This window comes from Ammospiza caudacuta, chromosome 12, assembly GCF_027887145.1.
Source record: "Ammospiza caudacuta isolate bAmmCau1 chromosome 12, bAmmCau1.pri, whole genome shotgun sequence".
NCBI classification, from domain to species: Eukaryota; Metazoa; Chordata; class Aves; order Passeriformes; family Passerellidae; genus Ammospiza; species Ammospiza caudacuta.
In genome coordinates, this window is record NC_080604.1 from 20,698,159 (window position 1) to 20,725,835 (window position 27,677).

The following is a 27,677-nucleotide window of genomic DNA, read 5'->3' on the forward strand; positions in this document are numbered from 1 at the left end:
AACAGGGAGCAGGAGGAGGAGCAGCTCTGGGGGATGTTTGTTTGTTGGCAAACCCCTTCCCCCGGGGCTGCTGCTGAGGGATGGGGAATTGCTGGGGCTCTGCCCTTGGGAAGGAGCAGCAGAGGAGCTGTAAGAGTGAGCCTGGCTTGCATCAGGGCCCTGGGGACAGGAGCTGCTCCTGGGAATGCTGCAATCCCGACCAGAAGGGCAGGGCAGGTGAAAAGTGCAGCTTCAACCACTGCAGGAATTTGTCCTTGGTGCCCAGCTGGAGCGGGAATTGTTTTGTCTCCCTGCTCTGTGCACAGAGCTCACCATCCCTAATATGAATCCCAGATTCGCGCTCTAAAGCAGCACAGAACCTGAAAAATATAAAAACTGAAACCTGAGGCATCATTCTCACCATGCAATTCCCATCCCTGGGCACACATTCCCCATGGGCAGAGGCTGTTCAGCACTTTGGGAAGGTCAGGAACTGCCCAACAAACCTGAATAAAAGCACAGGAGATGGGAATCTTACCTGGGACTTGAGCAGGAGAAATCTCCACCTTAACCTTGGGATACTGGGAGTTATTCCTGGAATAATAAGAATGTTCCTGGAACAACCATGTCCCTGCAATAATGGTCTGAATGCTGTGGTCCTCCTTCCCTCCTGTTTGTTTTTTTTTTTTTTGGGTTTTTTGGGGGGGGGGGGGGGGTTTATTTTTTTGGGAGGGGTTGTCTGTTTTTGGTTTTTTGGGGGGTTTGTTTGTTTATATTTTTTGTTGTTATTGTTGTTTCTGTAGGGGGTTTTTTTGTGTGTTTCGTTTGGGCTTTTTGGGGTTTTTTTGGTTGGTTTTTTTTTTGCTTGGTTGGTTTTTTTGTTTGTTTTTTTGTTGTTGTTGTTTTGGGGTGTTTTTGGTTTTTTGTGGTTTTTTTATTGTTGTTTTTGGGGAGGGTGGTTGTATGTGTTTTTTTTGGTGGTTTTTTTTTTTTTTTTGTGGGGTTTTTTTTTTTTTTTGGAGCAATATCGACTCAAACTTTTCAAGAACCTCCCACAATTTCAGCTTGTTCCTACACACAAACTCATGGCTTGAGACTCAGGTGTGGCTTGCAGAGCGCTGCCTGGGTGTGAAATGTGCTTGTGGCGTGGGTTTTTCTGGGGCGTGCAGCGAATTGTGGCTGTCAGAGCCGAGCAGGATTGATGTGTGCGAGCAGGATTGATGTCTGCTGCCCTGTGAGCTCCCACACCTCGCAGTCAGCACTGCCACTCGCGCCTCCTGCAAGGTGCTGAGCTCTTCCAGAACCCTCCAAACGCCTCTTTTGTTGTGACTTTCTCTAACGTGCCATCCAATTACCGAGAAAACTTCACCGCCCCTTCTTATTTTTAAGCGCAGGCAATCTCTGGCTGTCTGTTGAAAGTATTTAGGGGATGCATGAAAATGCAGCAGTTAGCAAAGGGGCTTGGCATTTAGGAGATGTCATAACAGCTTTTGGTGGTTTTTTAAAGCTCATTTATGAGGTGTGCCAGCTGATAAAACGTGTCAGTCGCAATCAGTGAGGTGAGGGTTGACAGAAGGATAAATTCCAGCTAGAAAAACCCTTCCCATGCACTGGTTTGTACCTGGGAGCTCCCCTGGCAGAGGAAAAATTTTGAGAAATTTAGAGGAAACAACACCAAATTTAGAGGAAACAACACCAAATTTAGAGGAAGCAACACCAAATTTAGAGGAAGCAACACCAGATTTAGAGGAAACAACACCAAATTTAGAGGAAACAACACCAAAGTTTCCACCAGTTGCTCAGTGATGCTGTAGGACACAAAAAAACCCAAACCCTCACTGATATACTTGTCCCTTCCAATCATTGTTTTTTGAGCAAGCGGGAGTTTAAGAACTCTTTTAAGTTGTTCCTGAAGACTTCAGGTCTCATGTAAATTCAGGAGTCACTGCGCAGCTGCCCACAGAGCATTTAAAATAAAAAGAAAAACGGATCAGTGTGAGTGCACAAATGTATTGGCAGCCTTAAAGGAAAAGCAGCTTTGCTAAACCTTGTAAATGTGTCACCAGTGACTCTGGAGATGTGGAATTCTCATCTCGAGCTATCCTCCATTATTAATGCAATCTAAAATATACAATAAAGGCTGCAAGCAAATCCCATATACAGAGTTTAAGTGACAAAAAAACCCTCCTCTGTGAGCAAAATTCTGCATTTCTTTTCAGTATCTATTTCAATGTATAAAGTGCCAGGGTAATGCACCCCTTTCTTTATTAATATAATTTAAAATAGGCAGTAAAGATGCAAAACCCCTCTATATACGGAGTTTAGGAGACAAAAAACCTCCTCTGTGTTTACCAAATGTCTGCCTCCAGTGCACATTTAATTTTTTAACAACTCTTCAATGTTTTGCAGGTTTTTTTTCATGTAAGTTGGATATAATTTTCTATAATAACAACACTTTGCTTTCCAGAAGGTGACCTCAATAGCTGCTTGCTGTACAGGTGTAACCATTACATTCCTTTTCTTTGGAACATATTTTTCATGCTTTTTGCTCTGGATTGTTCTAGATTCCCAGTGTGAACCCAGGAACCAGATTTAGATGACAAAATTCAATGCACAGTCAGAGAAAATGAGTGATTGAGACCCTTTATCAGGGATGGCACACGGACACTAATTATGGTCTCAGCTATTCTGTATCTTAATCAATCCCAGTGATCTTGTTTTAATTTTTACTCCTCCTGACAAGGAGCTGCTCAAAGAAATAAATTGGCCATCAGTGTAATTTGCTGCTTGGACACAAAAGGCTCCCAGATTAACAGGCTTTTTCCCCCTGGAGAGATCTCCCTCATCCGCTCTTGGCTCGTGTTAATTTTTCCTTTGTCTCTTTTTTGTTTTCTAAGGGGCTCAGGATGTGCAGGCAGCAGCTCCCAGTGTGCCCCAGCACATCCCCGGTTCTCTGGGCTCAGGCAGGGAAATAACTCAGGATTTGTGACCAGAATCGCCTCATATTCCCAAAACCCAGCCTGTTTTGTTTGCTCCTGGCATAAAAACAGAGGCAGTGTTTGAAAACTACTAATGAAACTTGGGAAATCGGGGAACAGAGCAGGGTGCCCGTGGCAAAGGGATCTTGATGAGATCTTCAAAACACCTCGTTTGATTAGTGCTGAAACCAGATCCAGCCCTGCCCCTTTGTTGTGCTACAGGTGGTTTTGAAAACAATTTACAAAGAGGCTTTTTTGTCTTTTTCATGCTGTTAAAGCAAATTGGTATGTAATTAGATTTATATAGTGAATAATCTTATTTGCATATCCAATTAATTCTTCCTGTTTTAATTTGCTAGGGTTGGATTCACATTGGTAGTAAAAAAATAACACTTAAATTATCAAGCATTCAAATTTTCTTCTGCTTTTATTTGTTCAAGGTCTTCCATTAAAATTTGGTTCTGGGCATCATCTTCCTTTTAAAAGCTGTTAAACAACATGGAAAAAGACCATAAAAAAAACCCAACCCACATAACTTGTGCTGTAAAAACATAAAAGGTGTCTTTAAGCTGGTCAGGGGGAATGCAGTGTGAATTTAGACTTTTCAAGCATCTTTTAATCACAGAATAGTTTGGGTGAGAATGATGCCTCAGGGTTTAGCCTTTATATTTTTCAGGTTCTGTGCTGCTTTAGTGTGTGGGTCTGGGATTCACATCAGGGCATGCTGAGCTCTGTGCACAGAGCAGGGAGACAAAACAATTCCTGCTCCAGCTGGGCACCAAGGACAAATGACCCAAATCTCAGCCCAGGAGCACAAACCCCGTGGGCTGCAGAGAGAAAAACAAGCAGGGTGGGACTGCAGGGCTAAAGCTGGAATGGGACAATGAACTGCAAGGGGCAAATGGAGCAGAACTGATCCCAGGGACAGAGCCCGTGCCCGGCCGTGCATTTTGGGGCCATTTTGGTTCATCTTGGGTTCATTTTGGGGCCATTTAGTCCATCTTGGATTCATTTTGGGGCCATTTTGGTTGATCTTGGGTGCAGCCCTGGCTGGGCTCTGGTGCTGCCCAAGGTGGGTCCATGGAGGAGATGCTGTGAATAAATCCCTGCTTTATTCTGTGACTCTGCTCCAGGAATTCCATCCCATCCCCTCCCCACTCTCGCAGCCAGGAACTCCTTCCCAGTGTCCCATCCATCCCTGATTCTGGGGATGGATTTTACAGGGACCCAATGATAAATTCAGGAGGCTTTAGCAAAAACGGTGCCAGTGAAAGGGAGATGGACTGAAAATGGATGTTCTCATGTGGGTCCATGGAGCTGCTTCAAAGTGAGCAGAGGACACTGCAGAGGGAGAGGTTAAGAACTGAGAATTAAAACAGCAACGTCTTTAAGAGATTTAATAAACGAGGAAAATGCGTTGCATAATTGTCTTGCAATGGTTTCAAATAGGTCCTAAGGAAAATTGCTTTGAATCCTAATTAGCAACTAATGGTTATTAGCTAAATCCAGTGCCAGGGAAGAAATAAATAGGTGAAATAAATAGGAAGCTATTGCTTCTACCTGCAACCACTGCAGCTGTTGTCCCAGTTTTGGGCTATTTTTACCTAAAAGCTGAAGTGACTGCAGCAGATCCCGTGCAGGTCCCGGAGAACACCTGGGCTGTGTTGCTGCCAGCCAGGATGAAACACAAATGAGCTGACAATTGGTGACAAAACAATTTCTGTGGATGGTTTTTATCTCCTGAGGAACAACAGCGCTCTTCTGTTGAGTCAGAAAAATAAACGGTGCTGTGTCCCGTGCCCCGAGGAGCTCTCTGTGGTTTGAGGTGGGAATAGGTGTTCAGGTAATGCATTCCCAATCTTTTTCCCTCGGATTCCTCCTCTGCCTGCTTTGTAAACTGCTCTGCACCGAGCTCCAAACTGCTCTTGGCTTCCCAGGGCAGGAAAAGACACTGCATGTCCCAGCGTGTCAGAAAACTCAGGGAAAATGACCTCCAGCTCTCAGGCACTTATTGCAAACCTATTTTAAATTGAATACACAAGCCCAGATAATACAGGCTGTTTGATAAGAAACATTAGAGAAATCCATAACACGAGGCTTTTTATTATGGGTTTATTACATCAATCTCTCCAGTGGGTAATGGAACTTGTAAATATACTCTTATGTAGGAGTCTCCTTGCGGGCTTTTTATTCATGCTGAAGTAAGCACAGCAAACTTATTTGCTGTCAGGGTACATTGAATTTAAGATTAGTATTTATTTTGGTTCTAAAGAGGTTCTGCTTTTGTGAATTGGAGGCTGGAGCAGCTGTAGGAGAGGAGGTGGGAGCTGCAGGGGAGCTTTGGGGGGAAAATGAGTTTTTCCAGGCAAACTGCTGGTCCCTGTATGGGATACAGGGAATGTGCCCATTAAGGGCTGTGGGTCGTGTGCTCAGAGCTCCTTCAGGAGGGAAAACTCACTTTGTTTAAGCAGGAGCTTGCTGTGTGTTCATTGACTAAGCCCAGCAAGATGAAAAATCATCCATGGGATTAGAGAAATATTTAAGGGATACATTGCCAGCATCACAGCACAGTGCAAACATGGGCACGGCGCTCTCTGCACTGTAAACATTTGTTCTTTACTGGGAAAATGCTTTTAATTCTCTTCTAGAGGTAAACAAAGCAATGCTGCTGCAGCAGGAACCCAGCAGGATTTTGCTTACTTGGGAGAAACCAAGGGGACGTTTGTGCTGAGTAAAGAGTCGAGGGAAAGTTCACAGAGGAGTTCAAAAAGGAGTTCAAATCGTAGCAAAAACCAAGAACAGCTCACAAGTGTTCAGGTAGATTTGTTGGAGGATGTAGTGGTTAATTGGTGGTTGTCTTAATATAGGGAAAATAATCCTTAATTAGAGGATGATAATTGGACAGACAGACCAGAAGCTTGCTGAGGTGACAGCAAAATTGGCTTTAACTCAGGATTTTAACAGGATTTTAGGGTTCCCCATCCCTGGCAGTGCCCAAGGCCAGGTTGGACACTGGGGCTGGAGCACCTGGGGCAGTGGGAGGGGTCCCTGCCATGGCAGGGTGGCTCTGGGTGGGTTTAAGGTCCATTCCCACCCAAACCCCACTAAAAACCAGGAATGATGTTCCTTACTCTGCTGCAGAATGAACCAGGTTCAAGTGATGTCTGCATTTCCAACAATTACAAAGTTGTTTTTGTTGGTTTTTTTTTTTTTTTTTTTTTTTTTTTGCTGTATGAGACAGATTATGAGTGAAGAATGAAGGATGTGTGTGTTTAATTAAGGTCTGAGGGTAACGAATGTGCTTGAGCTATGAAACCACATCTGTGTCAAACCCCCCTAAAGAAACCACCCTCACCTGGCTGGGCACTTCCTTCTGGGCCAGGGCAGCTCCTAAAATGCACCAGCAGAAAGATCAGCACTAATTTTGCTGTCTCTTCTCTCATGTGTTAATTGCATGTTATCATCTCCATCTCTTGCATTTTAAAAAGACAGTTTTTAAGAAAGTTGTTCTCATGTATTTGTGTTTGTTTTTATGATTTTATGTATGTTTTCGTGCCTTTATATTTGTTTTCTTGTCTTTATGTATATTTGTCTTCATGTATTTTTGGTTATTTTCATGTCTTCATGTTTGCTTCCATGTTTTATGTGTTTGTTTTCATATCTTCATGTATGTTTCTTTTCATATCTTTATGTTTTTCATATCTTTATATGTGTTTGTTTGTATGACTGTTTCATGTCTTTATGTTCATTTTGATGTCTTTCTGTATGTTTGTTGTCATAATTTTATGTTTGTTTCCATGTCTTTATATATGTTTTCATGTCTTTATGTATGTTTCTTTTCATGTCTTTGTTTATTTTCATCTTTATAATTTTCATATCTTTCTGTATGTTTGTTTTCATGCCTTTATACTTGTTTTCATGTGTTTATCTTTGTTTTCATGTCTTTCTGTATGATTGTGTTCATCTCTCTCTATGTTTGTTTTCATCTCCTCTGTCTTTGTTTTCACGTCTTTGTTTTCATCTTTCTGTATGATTGTTTTCATCTCTTTCTCTAAGTTTGTTTTCATGTCTTTATGTTTATTTTCATGTCTTCATGTTTATTTTAATGCCTTTCTGTTTGTTTTCGTGTCTTGGAGCTGCTTTTGGGCCCTTCCTCAGCGCTCTTACAAACCCCCCTGCAGCCACAGCGCTGATGGTGCTGAAACTCTCAGCAGTGATGCCTTGAGCAGGAAAAAGGAAGGAATTTTGTGGCTTTGAATTCTTGCTGCTCACAGAGCAAGGCCCTGCCCAGGCAGCAGAGATCCATAAAGAGTAATTCCCTGGTTAATTCCTGTGCCTGCACTTTTCTCCTTATGGAGCGTGCTGCTGTGCTTGCTGCAGAGAAGTCAAAGCCCAAGCTCTCTGTCCCAGATAAAAGGCTGCTCACAGAAATTCTTATTTGTCTTTGAGGCTTCTTAAAAAATGGAAAAAAAAAAAAAAAAAAAGGGTTTCATAGTGTGTTCTCAATCCAGTGTAATCCTTAATTTTCAAAACACAGCCTTATTTTTTTCTTTTTTGGAATTGTAATGAAAAAATTGCTGAAGCAGTGCACATTATTTCGATTACCCATTAAGCCTTCTCTGCTCTAGAATGAAATTACATGATTTTAGTTAATTTTCTTGCTTTTAACTTCTGACTTGTAATTTACCAAAAGAGAAAAACAATCCACTACAACTTCTCTGGTCTCCCATTACTCCCAAAACAAGTAATCCAAGTCAGCTCCTATTTTGGCATCTTTCTCATATTTTGGACTTTTTATACAGGAGTAACATTTAGTTTGTACCATAGTTCTGATCTGTGACTTCCATAAGGCTTCAACATTATATTGGCTTGGTATAAACAGGCTTTGCATAGTGAGAGATTTATTTCACTTTATTTCATTTCATGTTGATCATATCAACACAGTAAACCATAATTTCTTGGTGAACAATGAAATAAAATTGGGTTTTAATTATAAAGTAATAGGCCGTGATCAGATGAAGGAAATCCATGTGATCCCCCTCAATTTAGCTCTTGCCTTGCTCTCCTCATCGATATTGAATTTGAATTTTGCATAATGTTGCATCTCAGTGCTCTCTAGGTGAGGAACCAAAGTCTTCATAAGTAAAGAAAAATTAAAGTAAAGAAAAGTAAAGAAAAATTAAATCTTTACCCTTGGGAAAGAAAAGTAAAGAAAAATTAAATTTTACCCTTGGGAAAGGCTCTATTGGGAAATTGAGGCTCGTGGATGTCACAGAATCATGGAATTGTTGAGGCTGGAAAAGCCCTCAGAGAGTGCAGTCATTCCCCAGCACTGCCAAACCCACCTGCAGCCCTGTCCCCAAATGTCACATTCACCCTCCAGGGATGGTGCCTCCCCTGCAGAGCCTGTTCCAGGGCCTGACCACCCTTTCAGTGAAGACATTTGCCCAAATATCCCATCCAAACCTGCCTGAAACTTAAGGCCATTCCCTCGTGTTACATTAAAAACCCTTTTTCCAGGAGCAGCTTTCTCCCGGTATTGAAACACCACAAAAAGGAGCTTCTCATCCCAAATCTGAGCTGGGCAGGGCAGTTTGAAATGGACCCAACCGTTCCCTGGAGGTGAATTCTGTCTCTGGGGCATCCCCATGGTGCTGCTCTTTAGAGGTGAGCCGGGAGGGTGTGAAAGCTCCTCCTGCTCGTGTGACACCAGGGGGAAGAAAGGCTCTGCTGACAAATGCCATCCCTCTGAGCAGGCTTGGGGAGTGCTAAATTGCAGTGCCAGAAGTCATAAGTCAGGGTTTTGACAGCTATTGCTGATACCTTTTCCCTGCTGCGTTGCTTGAAAGTTCATAACATTTGAAGAAATTAAAGGGATGCATGTTATCTGTGGGCAGGCTGTTCAACCTGCACTCCTGGCTGCTTCTTTGATGCTTTGCTCGTTGAACTCTGAGAACTTGATTTGAACCTGCCTCAGTTTGGCATTTTGATGTTAATTTTAAGGCTGGGTTTGTGTGTCTGTGTTTGCATGGAGGGTCTGGTTGCTCTGCAGGGGTGACCCAGCAGAAAATGGGGATAAATGACCAGAAAAATGGGGATAAATGGGGATAAATGACCATTAAAATGGGGATAAATGGGGATAAATGACCGGGATAAATGGGGATAAATGACCAGAAAAATGGGGATAAATGGTGATTTTAGGGTTGGGGAGTGCCCGTATTGGGGTGGCCAGTGCTGGTGTGTGCCAGCTTCCAAAGCCACAGCAGGAACCCTCTGTTCTCTAATTCCCACTGGGTACTGGGATTGGCTTTTATTCCTGCCCTGCTGAGGGTTGCAGAAACGTTTTGAAAAACAGCAATGAAAAAAATTGAAGGGCAACTCCTCAAATGTGCCCTGAATTGGAGCAATTCCAGCTACTCCAACAGAGTTACAGGAGTGAGAGCAGCTGAGCTGCCAGCCCAGTGCCCAACAGCAGACTTCCAATGCCTTAAATCCATTTATGGCACAGAAGCACCTGCAGATTGCAGCCTTGGATCCTGTTTACAGCATTGTTAAACATCTTCTTGCTTTAGCAGCAGTGAGAAGTGAGGGAGGTTTTCCTGTCCTGGGTCAGCATTGGGGTGTGCAGTGCCTGGCAAGGAAGGGCTCGGATTCTCAATTCCTCCTCCATCTGGGGAACCCAGAAAATATTGGGGGTGAATATTCAGAATTCAGAATATTGGGCGAATTCTCTGTCTGGGGAACCCACCTGAGGCCCTGGTAATTCCATCTGCTTATTCACAAATATTTGAGAGGTGAATCCGTGGCCTGAGCTGCTCTGTAAATAGCTGGATGAAAAGCTGGCAGGGATCAGCTCTCCTCTGACAGAGGCTGATGTACTTAAAGCAGGAGGGAGAAAAGAGGCTTCACCTTGAAGCCAAGCACAGAGAGCTCCCTTCACCTTGAAGCTTTCTGCAGGGTTTGGCTCCTCAATCAAGGCAGAGCCCGGACACATTGCCAGAGTTGTCTTTGTTTTTGCAGCAATAGATGAGACAGAGATTATAGGTTATTGCCCCAGGGACTTGTCTTTTCTAAGGCTTGGGGATTTTAAAGGAAAGAGGTTTTTCTTCACTGTATAACTCTGCCTGTCTGCTGCTGGGGTGGGGAGGATGACATTTGTTAACCTGGCTTTTACACACCTTGCTGATTATTTCAGGGATTCAAATAAATTGAAGTCCAGGGAGGTGTTGTGGAAAGGAAATATGTGGCTTTAAAATATGTGCACATAACCAACTAGTTCTGCTTTTTAATATATCCGCTTTACAGTCCCTGGCATACTCAAGACAGCTGAAAGTTTTACAATAATGATGTGTGTTCTTGGCAGACTGCAATTATATCAGCACCTTAGATTTTACTAATAAATCAATAGATAATTAGCACAGGCCTTGGAAACATTTCTGTTCCCAAGTAGCTCTATGCAAGAATGTCCAGCACTGCACCATTAGCACTGCATTCATCTGATTTTTGCTATTGTTTTATACTCACAGCTCTGATATTGTCCTCAACAGGGCACTGTGAGTTCCTCTGTGTATTTTCCTGCTCTTTATTTTCCTCCTCTGTTTATTTTCCTGCTCTGGGCTGCGGTGATTCAGGGAAGAGGCTGTTGGTGAAGAAATTTGTAATTTTCTGCAGTACTGGAGCAATGTGCTTTTGTGGGACACTGAAGGGGATATGTGTGATTTTAATCAGGTTGTTTACTTGCTAAGAGAACTCAAATTTCATCCTGGTAAATGAGGGTTTTGTTGGAGGACAGGTCACCTTGTGGTGTGGTGGGAATGGCCTCTCCCAGCAGTCTGGAGCCAGGCGAGGAGGCCCAGGGAATATTCACATTTATGTGTATGGTATTCACACGTGAATATCCACATTTGTGTCTATGGTATCCACATATGAATATCCACATTTGTGCCTATGGTATCCATATTTGTTTCTATGGTATCCACATGTGAATATCCACATTTGTGTGTAGGGATATCCACATTTGTGTCTGTGATATCCACACAGAAATATCCACATCTGTGTCTATGATATCCACATGTGAATATCCACATTTGTGCCTATGGTATCCATATTTGTTTCTATGGTATCCACATGTGAATATCCACATTTGTGTGTAGGGATATCCACATTTGTGTCTGTGATATCCACACAGAAATATCCACATCTGTGTCTATGATATCCACATGTGAATATCCACATTTGTGTGTAGGATATCCACATGTGAATATCCACATTTGTGTGTATGATATCCACATGTGAATATCCATATTTTTGTGTAGGATATCCACATTTGTGTCTATGGTATCCATATGTGAATATCCACTTTTGTATGTAGGATATCCACATAGAAATATCCACATTTGTGTGTAGAATATCCACATGTGAATATCCACATTTGTGTGTATGATATCCACATATGAATATCCACATTTGTGTGTAGGATATCCACATTTGTGCCTATGGTATCCATATTTGTTTCTATGGTATCCACATGTGAATATCCACATTTGTGTGTAGGGATATCCATATTTGTGTCTATGGTATCCACACAGAAATATCCACATCTGTGTCTGTGATATCCACATGTGAATATCCACATTTGTGTGTATGGTATCCACATGTGAATATCCACATTTGTGTGTAGGATATCCACATGTGAATATCCACATTTGTGTCTATGGTATCCACATGTGAATATCCACATTTGTGTGTAGGATATCCACACAGAAATATCCACATTTGTGTGTAGGATATCCACATGTGAATATCCACATTTGTTGTAGGATATCCACATGGAAATATCCACATTTGTCTGTTGCACACCTGTAGGTGCCACAAAAGAAGCCCAGTCTTGTGTCAAGGAGCTGTCCCCAAAGATGCAGAGCTGCAAGTGGACAACACCACTTCATTCACTTTTAAAATATCTGGGTTTTAGCTTTTCTTTGAACAGGAAGCACCTTTAGTGTGTCTTGTTCATTGAGCAGTCTCCAGAATTAGTCGCAGCAGTTCTGTACGGTGTGAAATATTCTCTGTTTGAATTTCAAAGCCAAGTGCAGTTGCTGTTAACAGGAGTGATGGGTAAGAAGGAAGGAGAGAGCCATCCAGTGGAGCCCTTTGCTGCTCAGGAGGATGGAGTGCAGTGCTCGCCTTGAGAGCGGGCTGCTGTGGCAATCAGCCGTGCCCTTGAGCTGTCCCATCCATTCCACTCCCACTTCTCTGGAGAGCTGCTCTTCCCAAGGTGCAGCTTTGTCTCAAAGAAATGCCAGCTTGTAGCAGTGTGTGCAAACAGCCCAGCACACAGAGCAGGGAGCAATTCCCTCAGCAGCAAACAAGGAAAGCATTTCTCTCATTTACCCTGGATGTACTCCAAGAATTCTCGGTTCAGTTTAGTTATTATCTTTCCCTACGGTGTGGAATATTCAATTAAACTTTCTCTCAAATTGGCCATAACTTTCAATGGAAATTAAAGCAGTTCTATTTAGGTACCAGGATCTGTCACCAGGCTTAATGTTCAGAGAGAATAGCAATGGTTCCACCTGTTTGGTGTGAATTAACCTCAGCTGACATTGCTCACGTTTCAATTCCTCAAAAGCAGGAGAGGCTGACAGCATTCAGCATCCAACTGCACGTGCTGGCTCTCAGCTTTGGGGTACTGTGGGGACACAGCAAATACACCCTTCATTTGGAATCTATTCAATTAATCCAGCTTTTTTTTTTTTTTTTTTTTTTAAATAGGTTTTGTAATTCACTAGGGGGAAAAAATATATATTGAGCAGAATGTTCTTTGAAATGATCTCTCACTTTCCATCCAGCACCATATGGACACACACCTCCTTCTGTGGTTAAAATGCTTCTTTTATTGTCAAAGCCACTGAAATTTCCTAGACCCTGCCTCTGACTGAAAGAAACACACTTCTGTCAGAGGAGGCAGACCCAGAGCAGGAGTACATTTGTTTTATCTGACAAGGAGGGGGAAAAATGCTTTTTTGGAAGCCAATCTTGTTTGCAGGTTGTCTTAAGCTGAGGGCGGCTCGTGTTCGTTCTGGGTTAGCTCATTTAAGAAATGTAGCTCAGAAAAATAAAATCTGCCCCTGGGAGTGTCCCACCAGTTAGTTTGGCTGGGAAAGTTATTTATTTTATTGTCCTGGGGCGGTGGGAAATGTGTGAGGAGTGGCAGCAGCTGCTGAATGGTGTAAAAGGGAGCTGGACCAAAATACCTGGGCGCTTTCAGGTGTGTGCACACAGATATGCATTGCTTCTTGTTCTTTCTTGATGAAATGACCAAAAAAGAGTCTATTAGACACAATCTGATGAGAAGGGTGAGGGAAAAAGCCTCTGAGCACAGCAAAGAGCCTCCTGCTGGCATCAGTGCCTTCTGTGGATTGAGCTGCTCGCAGTGCTCACCCCTGATAAGCCAAAAATGTGTTATCAGTGGGGGAGTGCCAGTCCCTGGACATTGCTGCGACAGAAAGAAAGTTACCACTTTGAGTTTATTAAAAAAGTGTAGAATTTGCATTTCAGAGCTATCCAAACAGCAAAACTTTGCTCCCACAGAAGCAGACACTTCAGTGGAGCAAAAGCCTTTGGCTGTGCTGACAATGAACATCTGAGCAACACAACTTAGTCAAAAATGGGCTTTTTCTGGGGCAGGCACTCGTAGTTTCCTGTCTGCAAGAATCTAGATGGCAGCTTGTTTTATTTATTAGTGACTCTTTAGTGCTCTGTGAGGCAAATCCTCCTCCTGTGGCAGGTTCTGTGGCTCAGCCCTTATCGCCCAGTGGTGGGATCTGGGCTGCAGAGATTTCAATCACACATTAAGGCTGCAGCAAAGCAGCTCCACAGGCTGAAGATTAAATAGTTTGGACTTGCTTATCTTGGTTATACACAGGCAGCAATAAGAGGAAGAAGAAAGGCACTCAAAATCATTTTATCTAGCCGGTGTTGTGAGGTTTTTGCTGCTCCTCTGCTCCCCTGGCAGGCTGCAGCTGCTCTCAGAGCTTCTCCCTCTGCTTGAAAATCACACCAGGGTTTTTCCTTTTGCTGCCCAACAGGAAGGGCAGGCATTTTTTGCCATATAAAAGCTGAATGTTGAACGGTGTCAGCAGCAGGTGGAATATTTGGGAGTGTTTTAATTTGATCTTTCATGAGCTTCCACCTGAGCTTGGGTAAATTGAGTTATTCAGTGGAAAAATCAGCGGGTTTTGTGACTATTTCTACCTTTAGTTCTCTGTCTTGAGTCTGTGTTTTTTAAGTTGTTAATTGCCCAGTAATTAATGGCACAGACAGGACGGGGTGGTTCAGCTCATTAACCCTTGAAGAGCAGGGTGCTGCAGGTTCACCTGTGCTCCTGCAGCCAGGTGATGTCCTGCAGGTGTGGGGACGCCTTTGGACCCTCGGGTTTGTTCCCGTTTCCCACCTCAAGTACCTGAACCGTTCACTTTTAATGCAGGCTGTGTTTTCCTGGGATGGGAGGAGGACCAAAGTGAGACCTTGGGTGTGATGTGATATAAATTGACATTCTCTAATTGAAATAACAGCAGGTGACAGCGCAGAGAGGGGTGTGAGGCAGGTGGCAGAGGCAATCACACACGTCCCTGAGTCAGCACGCCCTAACTGGATTATCTGGGATGCTCGTGCCACCATCAGGCTCTGTGCTCCTGGGATTTGAGGCATCTCTTACACAGGACCTGGGCACTTGTGCATTTTCCACTGAGAAAACCGGATACATTCAATATATTTTAAATCTCTTGCTTTCCAAGCCACCATACAGTTCTCAGAGCTATAATCCTTATGGGCCAGGCTATAATATTCTTTCTTAGGGTGAATGAGGCTGCTCAGAGAGTGCAGGGTCTCAGGAACAAGTTTGGATGCCATAATCCAGTCCCTTGTGCTTTGTGGCTGTTATTATCTTTTCCCACCAGCAGCACGAGTTGCACACAGGTGTAATTTAAAGCTGGAGATGATGTGAAATGTGTTTTGAATAATGGATGAGTTTCAGTCAGGTATCGTTAGCATATAATTAAAAATAAAGATAAATACAAGGCCTGTGACTGTGCTTGTGGTGGGGACAGGGGGAGAGGTGATTCCTTTCTAATCTTCCTGGCACAGTCTCTGTGAAATACTGTGGAGATGAATTTGCTCCCCCTGAGTGAAGGGCTGTTGTTCTGTCCTTGGTAAATCCAGCTATTTCCCAGGGTCAGCCAATATCAGGGTTATTCCCATTCATTCTCACCTTCCTTCCATCTGGAAAATCCATCATCTTCTGTTCACTCTTTTTATTCCTCTATATGTTTTGTACATCCCATCATCTCTAAATGTTATTTATTCATTTTTCCCTGACCTCCCATACCCACAAATTTCCTGTATCCCCATCTGGGTGGGCTTCCAGCAGCCTGAGTGAAGTGAATTCTGTGCTCACATCCCTGCAAGTCCCTGCACACTGAAATAACAGAGTCTGCAGGGCAGCAAAAGATTGGGAAATGATTAAAAAATGTTAAATCAAGGTTCCTTCCAGTCCCTATCTGACTGTGAGCACTCCCAGCGTGTCCTCACTTGCTCTGAACTTGGAGGACCAGCCAGACACTGACACTGATGAGAGGAAAAGGCTCAGTGAAATCAGGATAGCTGATCTTTTCAGGCAGGAAAAGTTGGTTTCTTTTGTGTTCTGTGGAGATGAAGGTGATACAAACAGGATGGAGAGCAGGGAGTTGAGTCAGAGCTTTCTGTGGGTGTTTGGAGCAGTGTCAGTGAATTCCCTGAAATTCTGCAGAGCGGTGGGCAGGGAAGGGCTGCGCCTCAGGGATGGGGCTGTGAGCAGCTCCCAGCTCTGAGAGAGGATAAATTGATAAGGTGAAGTGCTTGAGGAGAGAGGAAAGGAGAAAGGGAGGACTTAACAGCTCAAAAACTCAGAGTGTATTTATAAAGTGAAGGAGGAAAGTCAGCTCAAGGGAGGCTACCGTCAGTAATCACCAACCTCAGAGTGCTGGGAAATGACTCCTGAGCCCTTTGAAGGTCGTGTCAGCTCGTTTTGCCCAAATATTTTCCCTCTCCTACCCGTATCCAGTATGAGATTTTAGTGCTCGGAAGGACACGGGAGTGGAATGTCCTTGTCAGGCTGGGAGCCCATTCCTGGGAGGTGTGGGGCAGTGCCAGGGGCACTGGGATTTGAATTGAGCTCTGCTGTGACAGCAGTGCCTGTTCCCCTGGTTTGATCTTTGGCTGAGGTTCCATTCCATGCTCTGGTCAGTGTAGGGCATTTTCATTACTCCAGGTGAGGTTCAGTGGGAAAATAAAATAAAAATCTGCCGCTATCAACTGAATGAAGTGACACCAGGTCTTTCCCAAGGTGAATGGCACACGGCCTCTTGCTGCTGAGACTCTTTTGTATTTCAAGCTGGAAGATGGAGATTCCCTGTGTGACCTGTCCCCTTTCCCTGTCCCTGCAGATGACAACACCCTGCACGGGCCAGTGTTCCTCCAGGAGCCCGACAGCCTCATCTTCCCCTTGGACTCGGAGGAGAAGAAAGTGAAGCTGAGCTGTGAAGTGAAGGGAAACCCCAGACCAACCATTGGGTTTGTTCAGTGTTTGACTGTTCTTGGAGCCTTTCTGTGATCAGCTGTGACCGTGTTCACAGGGGTCTCAGGCTGAGGGAGGAGATGAGGATCTGACTCCATGTTTCAGAGGGCTGATTTATTATTTTGTGATATATATTACATTAAAACTATACTAAAAGAATAGAAGAAAGGATTTCATCAGAAGGCTGGCTAAGAATAGAATAGGAAAGAATGATAACAAAGGTTTGTGGCTTGGCTCTTTGTCCAAGCCAGCTGGAGCTCTTTGTCTGAGCCAGCTGACTGTGATTGGCCATTAATTACAAACAACCACAGAGACCAATCCCAGATGCACCTGTTGCATTCCACAGCAGCAGATAACCATTGTTTGCATTTTGTTCCTGAGACCTCCCAGCTTCTCAGGAGGAAAAATCCCAAGGAAAGGATTTTCCATAAAAGATGTCTGTGACAGTCAGTGATGCCCCTGGAGGCTACCACAGTGCTGATCCCAAACAAAATCCCCACGGGCGACTCTGATCCTGCTCTGTGACCAGGGACAGGGTCCAGGGAGGGGCTGGAGCTGGGTCAGGGGGCTTTGGGTTGGGTTTAGAGAAAGGCTCTTACCCCAGAGGGTGCTGGCACTGCCCAGGGAATGGGCACAGCCCCGAGGCTGCCAGAGCCCCAGGAGGGTTTGGAAAACCCTTCCAGGGTGGGATTTCGGGTGTCCTGGCCAGGATTTGGACTTTGCTGGTCCTTGTGGGTCCCTTCCAGCTCAGGATGTTCTGTGATCCTGGGGCATTAGGAACAGGGGGAATGGACACCAGGAAAACTCCAGGTATTGCAACTCAATGGCAAACCTTGGACAGGAGTTCTAAAATGCTACAAAAGGATCATAAATAGTCCTGGCTCTCAGATTAACCATCCTTTCCTACAAAAATGGACAATACTCCTCATTCTTCTCAGCTTTAGCAGCTGCTCTGGGGTCCTTGGAGGAAGGTGCTGTCCTCCTGCAGTGCTGCTGCTGCTGTGAATCATTGGCGCTGCTCCTCTCTCCCCTCTGGTGCCTCTCGCTGTGCTCACCAGTAAATGCCACTCTGACACCAGTGAGAGCCACCAGAGCTCTGCCTCTGTGCTGCCTCCAGCCCCAGCCCGCTGTTCAATGCCATAAGCCCACGGATCCATGGTGCAAACACAGCTCCAGAGCTTCCCGTGGCGCTCAGGAGCTGGAATTCCTCGGTGCCCCTCTTTGTGGCAACATCTGCCTGGAGGGGATTTTCTTAAATTTATAAACAAACAAACAGCAAGTGGGGAAGGGGGGGAAAATATCCTCAGTGGACCTGAATGGGTTGGAGATTCTGTGTCAGGGACTTCCCCTTGCCAAGTGATCAATTCCAAAGAGCAGCAGTACCAATGACTACAGGAGCATTACTCATTTCAGAGACTGAAATATATGTCAAGGATATTGCTCTTGCAGTTAAACACTGGAACATTTCAATACCACTCAGGAAATCTGCATTTTTCTGCTGTCTTTTTTATTATTATTATTTTAATAAGTAGCCAGAGCCATTCTAAATCTTCCTTTACTTACTCCAGGCTGTGTTTCCAAACAGCCAGGAGCACCAGCAGAGTTTAACTTTGGCATTGTGTGCTGCAGGTGGAAGTTAAATGGGAGCAGCATTGACGTGGGCATGGATTTCCACTACAGCCTGCTGGGAGGAGCCCTGCTGATCAACAACCCCAACAAGAGCCAGGATGCTGGCACCTACCAGTGCGTGGCAACAAACCCCTTTGGGACCATTGTCAGCAGAGAGGCCAAGCTGCAGTTTGCCTGTAAGTCAGAAGGAAGCCACTGTTTCCATGGTGTGTGGAAAAACTGGGAGCTGGGTGTGTTTTGCCAAGTTTTTACTGCTGGGTTATGGGGTGTTCTCTTGTGGGGAATGGGTTTGTAGAAAGTTCTCAAGTGTGAGAACATTCACACAGTGTGCATCCATGCGCAAACTTTGAGACAAGAAATGCTGGCTTAGAAATGCCATGGAATAGGATGGACGTTGTGGAGAGAGATGGAACTAGAAAAAGTTTCAACGGGTGGCCTTGCAAATAAGACTGGATATTTTGGAGAAATAGAATTGTGAAAGATGCATTGTAGTGAGACCCATGAGGGGCAATTTAGATGATTGGCTTTAAGGCATTTACAGCAGTTGATGGGCCAAGAAACGCTTGTAGTGTCTTCTCTAACCAAAGGGGGATGGCAACCAGAATTAGCTGAATTAGGAAATACAGAGTGATTTAATTTTACTGCAAAAGCTCTGCCTCTGATAAACAAAAAAGTGGGCATGTGAAGCTTCACCCTTCATCTGGGCAGCCCCTTATTTTCCATCCTCATCTTGTGTTATGTGGGTTTTATCTCATTTTTATTTCTGAGGAAATGACTGTTGGGTTTTATTTTGAGAATAATGGGTGAGATTTTTCCCCCCTCCTTTTAAGAGTTAAATTGTGAGACTTGGGGCATCAGTAATGTGTGTTGTTCTTCTGGGCTGTGATATTCTTCTGTAGCCTTTTCAGGGAAGATTAAGCTGTGATTGAGCCATTCAGCCTCCTGTGGAGGGCAGACAGGGTCAGCAATTTCATCCTTGAAATATGTATTTAGGTTACAAACTCATTATGATAAAAGTGCTAATATTTCCCCTGAATACTTGCTTTTTGATATGGCATTTTCATTTCAGGTTTGTCCTTTTTGATTTTATCTTCCTCTCTCTTTTTCCCTTTCTCTTCTCACTTTTATTTCTTTTTTTTCTCCACGCTAGTTGTCTCTGAAATTGAACATATTTTCACTGAGTGAGGAATCTGCTGTGCCTCAGCAACAGAATATGGATTAATGATACCCCAAGCCCTGTGCTTATAGCAACACAGGCTTTCAGAAAATAAAAAAGCTTTAAACTCTTGAGTATGGATCTAATAATGGCTTTTCCACAAAGATTTACGGAAACACAGCTGAACTGGATTAAATGATGTGCTTTTTATTTTAGGGGCTGAGGCTTAGCTGGATGATTTCATTCACTGTGCTGTGGTTTCTGTTGGGAATAACCCTGGAATCAAGCAGGGGTTGTGGCTGGGGGGCAGCTCTGAGGCAGAATTTGGGGCTGAGCCCGCCCCTCCTGACCTGTGATCGAAGTTGGTGTTGTGCTTCCATTGGGGATGGAGATGAAGCTCCCACTGATTTCTGGCGGCGCCAGAGCTGCCCCACAGCCCTCCCAAAGTGGTGAATTTGCAGCTTGTTCAGCCTGCTCGGCTCCTGTCCCTTTGGCAGGGCAGGGAGGGTGAGCTCCAGTGTGTCCTTGCCGGTTATTAAATCCCAGAATCACAGAATTCACAGAACCCCTGGGTTGGAAGAGCCCTTCCAGACCATCGAGTCCAGCCCAGCCCCAACAGCCCAAGAGAACCCTGGCCCCCAGTGCCACATCCAGGCTCTGTTAAACACACCAGGCATGGGGACCCACCACCTCCAGGGCAGCCATTCCAGAGCTTTATCACCTTTCTGTAAAACACTTTTCCTGCTCTCCAGCCTGTATTTCCCTTGGCACAGCTCAGGCTGTGTGCTCTGGGTGTGTCAGTGCTGCTGCAGACAGAGCCCAGCCCCAGCTGAGCACAGGCACCTTTCAGGAGCTGTGAGAGTGATGGGGGCACCCCTGAGCCTCCTTTTCTCCAGGCTGAGCACCCCCAGCTCCCTCAGGGCTCCCTCAGGGTTTGTGTTCCCAGCCCCTCTCCAGCCTCTGGATGTGCTCAAGCTGCCCATGGAATAATGCATGGGATGGAACAGGAGCTGGAAGTTGTTCTGTCACTCTCTAAATTAGAGATCTCTTATTGGAGCCATACTCAAGAGTTTAAAGCTTTTTTCTGTGTTGCTATAAGCACAGGGCTTGGGGTGTCATTAATCCATATTCTGTTACTGTGGCGCAGCAGATTCCTCACTCAGTGAAAATATGTTCAATTTCAGAGAAAACAAGTGTGCAAAAAAAAAAAAAAAAGGGGGGGGGGGAAAGAAAGGGAAAAATACAGAGGAAGAAAAAATTCCCTGGAAGGAAGTGGTGGCAAGGTGAGTGTTGGTCTCCTCTCTGAGGGAACAAGTGACAACAAGAGGAAGCAGCCTCAAGTTGTCCCAGGGGAGGGTGTCAGGAAAAGTTTCCTTACTGAAGTGTGGCTGAGCATTGGAAAGGCTGCCCAGGGCAGTGGTGGAGCCCCCATCCCTGGAATTGCTCAGACAGTGGCAGATGGGGCACTTTGTGGTGGGGTTTAGTGGCCCTGGTGTCTGCTCAAAGGTTGGGCTTGACCTTAATGTCCGATTTATACCCACACCTCTGTAGTCATCAGATCACCTGGAGGAGCTCCTGTTCCTGCAGACCCTTCTCAGGGCTGTGCATTTGCAGATCTGTGTGTTGAGATTTAATTCCATTTGGTGGCCTCTGCTGATCCTGCAGCCTGTCCCAGCTGGGCAGCCCTGCTGGAAGGGTTCAGAGGGAGTGGGACAGCTCAGGGCTTCCCTTCTGCTTTGATTCTTGCTGTGGCACGTCCAGGTTGTCTCTGATCGCAGTGGGATGGGCCAGGCAGGACAATTCCTGCTGATTTGTGAGCTCCTGTAGGGCAGCATCTCTAATCAGAGATAAGTTTGAATTTATTTTACCTTGCTGAGGCTGCAGTTTGTGTTTTACTGCCCAAGCTTTGGAACCAGACACTTTTGCCCATCCCCAGGGGTCTCCAGGCTGTGTCTGCTCCATCTCCAAGCACAGAACCAAGCCTCCCACAGGAGATGACCCCTCTCTTCTCCCATGGAGCCATCCCCAGTGCTCACAGACGAAACATTCCCTCCCTGCTGTGATAACCTGACTCAGTTTGGCCCTAAGCACCTCAGCAGGGTTTGCAGTTTAACCTGGAAATCCACAGAGCTGCTGGCAGCTGCAGGATGCTGCAGGGAAATGAACCCTCTGGGAGCTGTGCAGGAGCTGCTGCCTTTCCCAGCTCACTGGTGGCTCTCACGTGCTGTTGGTTTGGAAATGGGTATCCAAAGAGGAAAATCAGCTTTCAATCACAGCTGGTTCTCAGCCATATCATTGCTTTGCCCCCTGTTGTTACAAAAACTGCCTGCAAGTGATGTCTGTGGAACAGGAGCTGTTAGAGAAATGGGATCTATTTTCGGGGGGGTTTATTTGTGAAATCCCATGAGGGGAGGATGGCTGATGTCCTTGCCCTGCTCTGTGCCCAGAGCCCTGTCTGAAATCCCTTTCCAGCCCATGGCCATTTCCCAGGAAGGGGTTTCCCTGGAATCTCTAACTTAGCAGATCCTGCTGATGCTGTGGGTGTTCTCTGCAGTTGGCCAAAGGGATGTTGGGGTGTCCAGGGGCTGAGGGACCAATTTCAGACCAAGGAGAGTGGGGGATAATGAGTCTGAAGGGAGCTGTGCTCTGAGGGTGCTGCAGCATCACTGTGCTGCCCCAGGAGGTTAAAAGGAAGGGGAAGGGTCTCCTTGTTCTCCTCCTCCTCCTCCTCATCCCGCAGTGTCCCCAGACAGGTGGAATGTCTGATTTTTCTGGGTGGAATTGAGCTGAGCTGTTTCGCTGTGTCCTGAGTGCCTCAATGACAGGGTGTTGGCTGCTTTCCCCCTCTGGGCAGGGCAGCAGCCTCCGCCCTGCCTCTGAGGTGGTGGAGTCATCATCCCTTGAAGAATTCAAAAACAGACTGGATGTGGCACTTGCTGCCATGATCTAGTTGAACAGTTAGAACATCGGCTGGACTTGATGATCTTATAGGTCTCTTCCAGTCTTGAACTTCTGTGATTCTGTGATTCTGTGGTGCCTTTTCCATGGGATTGCTCATGAGGGTGATCCTTGGGGGTCCCTTCCTGCTCTGGATATTCTGATTCCATTCCAGGAACTCCTTTCTTTGTTCCTCGTCACCAAGAACCTCCTCTGAAGTGAAGGGAGTCGCGTTGTTTTTTCTAAATCTTTTCCCCACACACGCTTTATTAAAAGAATTCATTTTATAGGAAGGTTTTTTCCTTCAAAAAATAATTGTTAAACACGAATTAGCAGCCAAGACCCAGCACTGCACAGGGCAAAGAGTGGCAGAAAATCCTGTACTAACGTGGTTGCAATGAGAATACTTCGGGGCTTTGACCTACCATCCCAAAATAATTTCACTGTGGTGGTAGAAAGAGAAAATTACTCCCAAAATCTTCCTGAAAAGGGCTTTTTTCAATATTCCCATTGCCAGAATGTTTGCTGTTATATCTTTTACACGAGTAAATCCCATAATTTTCACTGTTAGTTGCTAAGGAACACATTGTAATGGCTGCTCAAAGTCTTTACTGGTGAACCCTCGTTGCCCTCCAGATTCATTTTATCTTTTGGAGACTAAATTGTCAAGGAAGTCTCTTTCAAGAACAATTAATAATGAAAACATTTGTTTTGGAGGGGTCTAATGAATTCCAAACAGCCAAAGCCACAGTGCCAGGGACTCATCCATGTGTTCAGCAAGAAATGGGAGAATTTCCACAGGGATCACTGAAATCTGGGGGTTGATAAGAGATGATTGTTGTGGTGTTGGGAGGGTCCCCAGGATGAGGTGAGAGATGAGAATCTGACTCCAAGTTCTCAGAAGGCTGATTTATATTATATTATATTATATTATATTATATTATATTATATTATATTATATTATATTATATTATATTAATAAAACTTTATTATATTAAAGAAAGAGAAAGGAGACATCAGAACACTAGCAAGGAATTAATAATAAAAACCTGTGACTGACCAGAGTCTGACACAGCTGGACTGGGATTGGTCATTAAATTAAAACAGTTCACATGCTGGGTAAACAGTTCTCCAAATCACATTCCAGAGGAGCAAAATATGGAGAAGCTGAGGTTTCCCAGGAGAAATAATCCTGCCAAAGGGATTTTTTTTTTAAATATCCCCTTTCTTTCCCTTTTCCTTTTTTCCCTTTTCTTTCCCTTTTTTCCTTTTTTTTTTTTTTTTCCTGTTTTCTTTCCCTTTTTCTTTTTTCTTTCCCCTTTCCTTCCCTTTTTCCTGGCATTTTCATCAGTGCATTGCCTCCCACACAATTCAGAGATAAAACTCCCAGCCAGCCACTGCAGCTTGCAGACACCAAGGGCCCACAAATCTGCTTTAAATCATTACATTTCCGTAGTTTTTCTTACATCTTCAGAAACTGGTTTCCTTACCATGACCCAATTTCCCCTGCATCCCCCATCTCACTCTTCCTCTCACTGAAGCCTCCGTGCATTTGAAGGGTTTTGCTGTGACCTGAAACTGTGTGAATAATCTTCATTTTGGGGCTGGAATGTCCAGTCGTGCCCCTCTGCAGACCCCGGGTGTTTCCCCAGCCCCACTGGGATGTGGTTGATATAAATGGCATTTTTCCTTGAAAAGGCGCTGGAGGAGAATCAGAGGTTTGACACTTGGAGCTGTGAGAGCAGCCTGGCTGGGGTGTCCCCAGTTCTTTAATTTTGTGGTTTCCTACCAAATGTGAGACCCCTGATTCTTCCTACAGAGCCTTACCAAGGAAAAATGCCATTTATACCAACCACAGCCCTGCTGCCTTACCCAGAGCCAGCCCCTCACCTGCCTCACCCCCCACACACACTTTATTAAAATAATTCATTTTATAGAAAGGTTTTTTCCTTAAAAACAAACCTTTTTTTGGAAGGAAAACTCTTTTTTTTTTTTTTTGAAGGAAACCCCCCAGCCCCCAGCACTGGTACTGCTGTGACCTTAACTCAGGAAGGAGCACATTAAATTGTATTTTCCCATACGTCCCCACATGCCAGGGTTTCTCTGTGCTGCAGTCCTGGCACAGGGCAGGATCAGTGCTGGAGATGAGCTCCCAACCTCTGCTCCTTCCCCTCAGTCCCTGCTGGGTGGAAATCTAGGCTAAGCCTCACGTAAGCTCCTCTTTTTTCCCTTTCTTTTCCCTTTTTTTTTTTATTTTTTATTTTTGATGAATGGGACCAACAGGGAGTTTGCAGCAGAGCGTGGGTCTATAACCTACTTTACTTTCATCTGGGATAGGAGGACCCTTCAGTCAGAGCAGAAATGGAGGATTTTTTCCCTGCCTTGTTTTCCCCCACAGGGTTATAAATAAACTGAATTCATTATTGCTTAAAGCAGTGGCACCTGGAAATTGTCACTTGTTGTCCTAAAGCTGGGAATCTCCTAATCCTGCAGTGGTTTTTGGGAAGATATTCTGGTTTCTGGCTGGAAGGAGCTCCAGAGAGGGCAGGAGAGGTGTTGGAGCCAGCTGAGCATCACAGGCCACTCACAACACCCAGGTTTAGGAATTCAGGGAAAAGCAGGACACAGCCTTGAGGGTTTTCCTCGTCTCTCTTCATATTTATTCATTTTGCCTTTAATATGAAAAAAATATTCAAAATGCAGATATTTATTTTTTTACATATAGGAGCTTTATTCTTAAAAACCATATGATGGTGTAGATGTTTTGGTTTTTTAATGAACCCCCAAACTTCTTGTAAAAACTGATATAGAGTAGTAAACATCTGCAGAGCTCTTGGGTTATGTTTTCGTATTCCGATCAGTTTTCATGGTTTGTGTGGTTGGAGAAAAGGACGAGAAATCAGAGGTTGTGTTATTTTCTCTCTCATTGGAAACTTTTTGTCACACCTTCCCTTTTGCCTCTAAACCTCCTGGTCTGTGAATGAATGAAATAATGAAATGAATGAATGAATGAAATGATGCTCTTGACCTAGCTGCAGAAATAATTCTGCTCCTTAGAGGATCCTTAGGGGTTCTGGATCAATGCAAATCAGTATTTTCTATAAATGTGTGGAAATAGCAGTTCCAGGACCCCAGCATGGACAGAGCTGGATTCTGCAGGAGAATTTCTGTTTCTGCAGGAGAATTTCTGTTTCTGTTGATGGGATACAAGGGCAGTGCAGAACAGCTTTATCCCAGTGGCTGATTTATCTTTATTTTTGTTTGTTTTTGTTTTTTTTTCCCTGGTTTCCCTCTGGAAAGCAAAGCCAGGAGCCAGCACTGGCACGTGGAGGATGGAGGAACATTAAATGTGTTTGTGGGCAGCTGTGCCACCTTGGTTTGCCTGTCTGCAGCAAACATGACTGGCATGGCTTTATTCATTAGGGCTGAGAGGGGAACAGAATGGAGCAACATCAGCACTGTGAGGTGCTGCTGAGCACCAAAATGTGAATTTCCGCAGGGAAATGTGAATTTCCACAGGGAGGCTGAAGCAGCAGCAGATCAGGATCTCCGTGGGGTGAGGTTTGGGTGGGTTTTTAGCACGTAAAGGGAAATTTCCCTTTGAAACATCCTGCTGAATGAGCCTGAGTCGTGTTATCCAGGAAATCTGCGGCTGCCCTGGATCCCTGGCAGTGCCCAAGGCCAGGCTGGAACTGGGGCTGGAGCACCTGGGCAGTGGGAGGGGTCCCTGCCATGGCACTGGATGGGCTTTAATGAATTCTGTGGCTCAGTGGCTGTATTTTGCTTTATTTTGGGTCTGAATTTGCATTCCTGCCACTGCCCAGAGTGGGAAGGGGCAGAAGAGGAGCCCCTTTGCAGGGCCACAACAGCCCCTGTGCCCCTGCCAGCTCTGCTCTCTGCCCACTGCACATCATCTCTGCTGCAAGAAAGTGCACACTGAGCTTTTTCTGCTTTTTTTCCCTTTTTTTTTTTTTTCACTAGGAAAAGATAAAAAACTTCTGAGAGTGAAATAACCCCATTCCAGTCAACCCAAGGGGAAATGTCTGCCCAGATTTTCTAGATTAAAGTAATAAAATTTTCAGAGTCCTCAGCATTTTGTCTCGAGCAGAGGAGCTGCTTCAAAATAAATGTTTGAAATATTTCCTGTTGAAGGAAGGCAAACAGGCAGTTTTTATGAAGTGGGACAAGGAGGATTTTTTTTTTTTTTTTCCCATAATGTCATAGAGAAGAGTGGTTTGATTTTGGAAAAGAAAAATGGGTGCCTTGCAGGAATTCACAGAAAAATTCTCAGGAATTTCTGTTTCCCTGTGAAGGCAGGAAAGAGCCCTGGGAACCGGGAGCAAACCCCAGGGAGGTGGAATTGCAGCCTTTTAGGTGCAGAAATCAGCCTAGATTTAACAGATGGGGTCAGAAGCACTTGGGAAAATCCAAATAGTCTCAATACAGAACCCAGACAGAGATAAATCTCTGTAAACTCAATGCCTTGTAAATGGCCACAGTAATAAAGTCCAAGGAAAAATCTTTTCCAACAGGGATAGGGGTGGGGGGAATGCCAAGATATTTACCTCTAAAACTTCTTTTCCCTTTCTTTTCTCCTCGGCAAAGTAGAAATCCCAGTGAAATTTCTGCTCTAAAGGTCAAATTAGAAAGCTTTCATCCCCAGACTTGTAAACTGTTTCTCAAATCAGTGACTCTCGAAATTATTCATTAGAACAGCAGCTCTTAAACTAAAATTCTATTAAGCTGTGTATCAAAGGGGTTTTATTCCAGCCCACACAGCTCTCTGGGTAGTCCTGACACACCAGCAAGGACACAGCCTGAGGAACTTCATCTCTGTGAGCTGGTGAGAGGGGTGGCAGAAACCCAGCTCTGAAAACCAGGTGCAGGTTTAGAGAGACAGAGTTTGGGGATGGTGGGGCCATAAATATCAGCAGGCAAATCAATTTTCCCTTTTCCTTTTTTCCCTTTTCCTTTTTTCTTTTTCCTTTTTCCTTTCCTTCCCCTTTCCTTTCCTTTCCTTTCCTTTCCTTTCCTTTCCTTTCCTTTCCTTTCCTTTCCTTTCCTTTCCTTTCCTTTCCTTTCCTTTCCTTTCCTTTCCTTTCCTTTCCTTTCCTTTCCTTTCCTTTCCTTTCCTTTCCTTTCCTTTCTTCTTTTTCTTTTTCCTTTCCTTCCTTTTTCCTTTCATTCCTTTACTTCCTTTTTCCTTTCCTTTTTCCTGTTTTCTTTCCTTTTTCCTTTCATTTTCCCTTTTCCCTTTTCCCTTTCCTTTTTTCCTTTTTCCTTTTTCCTTTCATTCCTTTACTTCCTTTTTCCTTTTTCCTTTTTCCTTTTTCCTTTTTCCTTTCCTTCCTTTTTCCTTTCCTTCCTTTTTCTTGTTTTCTTTCCT

At 44.5% G+C, this 27,677-nt stretch overlaps 1 protein-coding gene across 1 annotated transcript in view; it reads left to right on the plus strand.

Annotated features, from left to right (window-relative positions):
* LOC131562879 (contactin-4) overlaps positions 1–27,677 on the plus strand; it is a 229,423-nt gene that overhangs the window by 106,708 nt on the left and 95,038 nt on the right. Inside the window, exons 3-4 of the mRNA XM_058812650.1 lie at positions 16,439–16,565; positions 18,199–18,374. Of these exons, the coding sequence (XP_058668633.1) occupies positions 16,439–16,565; positions 18,199–18,374 (303 nt within the window). The remainder of the gene's footprint in view (positions 1–16,438; positions 16,566–18,198; positions 18,375–27,677) is intronic.